The sequence below is a fragment of the Gekko japonicus genome, unplaced genomic scaffold, assembly GCF_001447785.1.
Source record: "Gekko japonicus isolate JY-2015 unplaced genomic scaffold, Gekko_japonicus_V1.1 scaffold1988, whole genome shotgun sequence".
NCBI classification, from domain to species: domain Eukaryota; kingdom Metazoa; phylum Chordata; class Lepidosauria; order Squamata; family Gekkonidae; genus Gekko; species Gekko japonicus.
This window is the reverse complement of record NW_015173731.1, coordinates 18,561-22,009: the sequence shown is the minus strand read 5'-3', so window position 1 is coordinate 22,009 and position 3,449 is coordinate 18,561. Positions and strand designations below refer to the sequence as shown.

The 3,449-nt window shown below is 50.4% G+C and overlaps 1 protein-coding gene across 1 annotated transcript in view; it reads right to left on the bottom strand.

The window, feature by feature from the left end:
- The window catches only part of LOC107120661 (fibrocystin-like), a 212,548-nt gene that overhangs the window by 197,413 nt on the left and 11,686 nt on the right, over positions 1-3,449 (bottom strand). Inside the window, 1 exon segment of the mRNA XM_015423420.1 lies at positions 977-1,110. Within this exon segment, the coding sequence (XP_015278906.1) occupies positions 977-1,110 (134 nt within the window).

The window sequence follows — 3,449 nt, the reverse complement described above, 5'->3', positions numbered from 1 at the left end:
ATTCTAGCTCTATCTGAAGAAGTCACAAGATGTCATAGTCCCGCTGTACAATGCATTGGTCAGGCCACACCTGGAGTGTTGTGTGCAGTTCTGGAGGCCTCCCTTCAAAAAGGATGTGGACAGAACGGAGCGAGTGCAGAGGAGAGCGACGAGGAGGATCAGGGGCCTGGAGACCAAACCCTGTGAGGAAAGGCTGAGGGACTTGGGGATGTTCAGTCTGGAGAAGAGGAGGCTGAGGGGGGGACAGGATGGCTCTCTTGAAGTATATGAAGGGCTGTCACTTAGAGGAGGGCAGGGAGCTGGTCTTGTTGGGCAGCAGAGGATAAGACTCATGAGAATGGGTTTGAATTTAAGGTGGGAATGTACCAGCTGGATATTAGGAAAAACGTCTTTACAGTCAGAGTTGTGCAATAGTGGAATGGGCTGCCTAGGGAGGTGGTGAGCTCCCCCTCGCTGGCCGTCTTTAAATGGTGGCTGGACAGATACTTGTCAGGAATGCTCTAGGCTGATCCTGCATTGAGCAGGGGGTTGGACTAGATGGCCTTAGGATTCTGTGATTCTAGGTGAGCAACAACTCTTGAAATCTCCTACCCTGCCCCAGATTGTGTTAGTCTTTAAGGTGCTCCTGGACCCTTGCTCTTTTCTAGGATGGTAGAACTTTATATTTGGTTGATGAATTGCGAAGTAATTTTTGACTTTTGCTGAAGCATTGCCTTGAAAAGCCAAACGTCCTCGAAAAGGAAGTGAGGGTTTTAAACACTGGGTTTTAAAGAAACACATTTTTAATTACTTTGGTACTCTATCTTTGATACCAGAGCAGCGTTTCCGTCCCACCCCAACCCGCCGCATATGCTTTTTTGTTTGTTTGCTAATACCGATGCCATCAGCACTTCCAAGACTCAGCGCTGTCAATTCGGCCCCTGACATCCCAAATCCCTTTTTGCTCTTTAACATGCATCGAGGTGTTAAGCCTTACCTCTATCAAATTATCAGGAGCCTGGATATAGATCCCAGCAGGTGAAAAGGTTTCAATATTGGACAGCCCGTCAGTTCCAGACAGTCCAATAATTGTATTGCGCTTTAATTGGTTCTTTTGATCCAGCCGCTCTCCTTAAAAAAACAAACACACACACACACAAAGAAACAGTTTAATAAGCCATCACACAGGCAGGCCAGATATCGATCACGCATTACTCTCCCGTTCATTGTCCATTAGCGGCTTGCCATTCATGGACCCAGAGATGACGGCAATTCATTGGCGGTTTGCATAATGATTTGGAAGCACCAGTCAGAAGAACTATATGAAGGTTTTGAGTGTGTGTGTGGGGGGGGGTTGGCTGTTAAGTGGCAACTGACTTTGGCCAACCTTGCAGGGTTTTGGAGAGCCAGTTTGGTGTAGTGGTTGAGTGCGCGGACTCTAATCTGGGAGAACCGGGTTTGATTCCCCACTCCTCCACTTGCACCTGGCTGGACGACCTTGGGCAAGCCGTAGTTCTGATAAGAGCTGTTCTTGAAAGGGCAGTTCTCAGAAGAGCTCTCTCAACCCCACTTACCTCCCAGGGTGTCTGTCGTGGGGAGGGCAAGGGAAAGGAGTCTGTAAGCCGCTCTGAGACTCCCTTGGGTAGTGAAGGGCGGGGTATAAATCCAATCTCTTCTTCTCTTCTTCTTTTCAAGGCAAGAGACAGACAGAGGTGGTTTGCCATTGCCTGCCTCTGCGTAATGACCCTGGTATTCCTTGGCGGTCTCCCACTCAAATACTGACCAGGGATGACTCTTCTTAGCTCCTGAGATCTGATGAGATCAGGCTAGCCTGGGCTATCCAGGTCAAGGCATATGACATTACAGTGGGAGGTTCACCTCGTTCAATTGGGTATTGCTGGGGGGGTGGCGCATACGAATGCCCTATATCCTATTATGCGCCTAGGTAGCCCGCCATTCCTAACAGTGTTTATGTTATTGCATCTATGGCTATTCAATAAAAGTAAAACCTTCTTGGAAGTGTGTACTTTGTTGTCTTGCTGTGGGTCCTGACAACCGCTTGACATAGATACATGGATCTCCACACATGGAATTCACTGCCACAGGAGGTGGTGGCGGCTACAAGCATGGACGGCTTCAAAAGGGAATTAGATATGCATATGGAGCAGAGGTCCATCAGTGGCTATTAGCCACAAGGTATAGATAGGGGATCTGGGGCAAGGGATGCTCTGTCTTCTTGGTGCTTGGGGGGGCCAACAGTGGGAGGGCTTCTAATGTCCTGGCCCCACTGGTGGACCTCCTGATGGCATCTGGTATTTTTGGCCACTGTGTGACAGAGTGTTGGACTAGATGGGCCTTTGGCCTGATCCAACATTGGCGTCTCTTATGTTCTTATGGTGGGGAGGGAATTCCGGAGAGGAGCACATGGGTGTTTTGAGTGGATGCTTAGAAGCCATCACTTTTCCTCCAGCTGTGCCCCAGAGCTAGTTCCCAAGGGAGCTGGCCTTGGAGTCTCTTCTGCCAGGCTAGGATGTAGACACGGCACCATATATCTGTCAGGGTTGCCATAGTTACTGTAGAGGCTGGATGGTGATGCATGCAAGAGGTCTGGGGTGTATTCAGAATCAGCTATAATAGGGGCTTCTGCCCGCCTTTTCCCAGTTCTGACACAGAGTATGTTTCCTGCAGTGAGCGTATCTCAATAAACTATCACTGCTAAAGTGTCTTCTGGAGAGTGTCTTGACTGGGAGACCCGACAGAGGGAGGGATGCCAGGTTGTCCCCCCCCCCCGGCCACCACACGTCACCAGCAGGGGATGGGGGGATAGGGTGGCCAGATTCTGGTTAGGGATTTGGGGGTGGAGCCTGGGGAGGAGAGGAACCTCAGTGGGGCACAGTGCCATAGGGCCCACCCCCCAAAGCATCCATTTTCTCCAGGGAAACTGACCTCTGCAGTCTGGAGATGAGCTGCAATTCCGGGGGAATCTCCAGGTCCCGCGTGGGAGGCAATAGTCAATCAGAGCAGGATCAGTAAGCAGAGCAGGAAGAAAAGGGGACAGAGGGCTGCCAGGCCCCCCACTATGGCGAGAGGCAGGGCTCTTTTTGTAGAAAAAGCCCAGCAGGAACTCATTAGCATAATAGGCCACACCCAACAGCAGGAACTCATTAGCCTATTAGGCCACACCCCTGACAGCACAGCTCATTAACACATTAGGACGCACCCCCATGTTACCAGAAGTGTGGTCATCCAGCCACACCCACCTTTCCCTTCTTATTCTGTTTACCTTATTTGTAGTCAAAACCCAGGGCCTTTTTTTGTAGCAGGAACTGATTTGCATGTTAGGCCACACACCCCTAATGTAGCCAATCCTAATGAGTTTCTGCTGTTGGGTGTGGCCTATTATGCTAATGAGTTCCTGCTGGGCGCAGCCAACTTGGGAGACAGCCGGAACTCCGTTCCTGTCCGTTCCT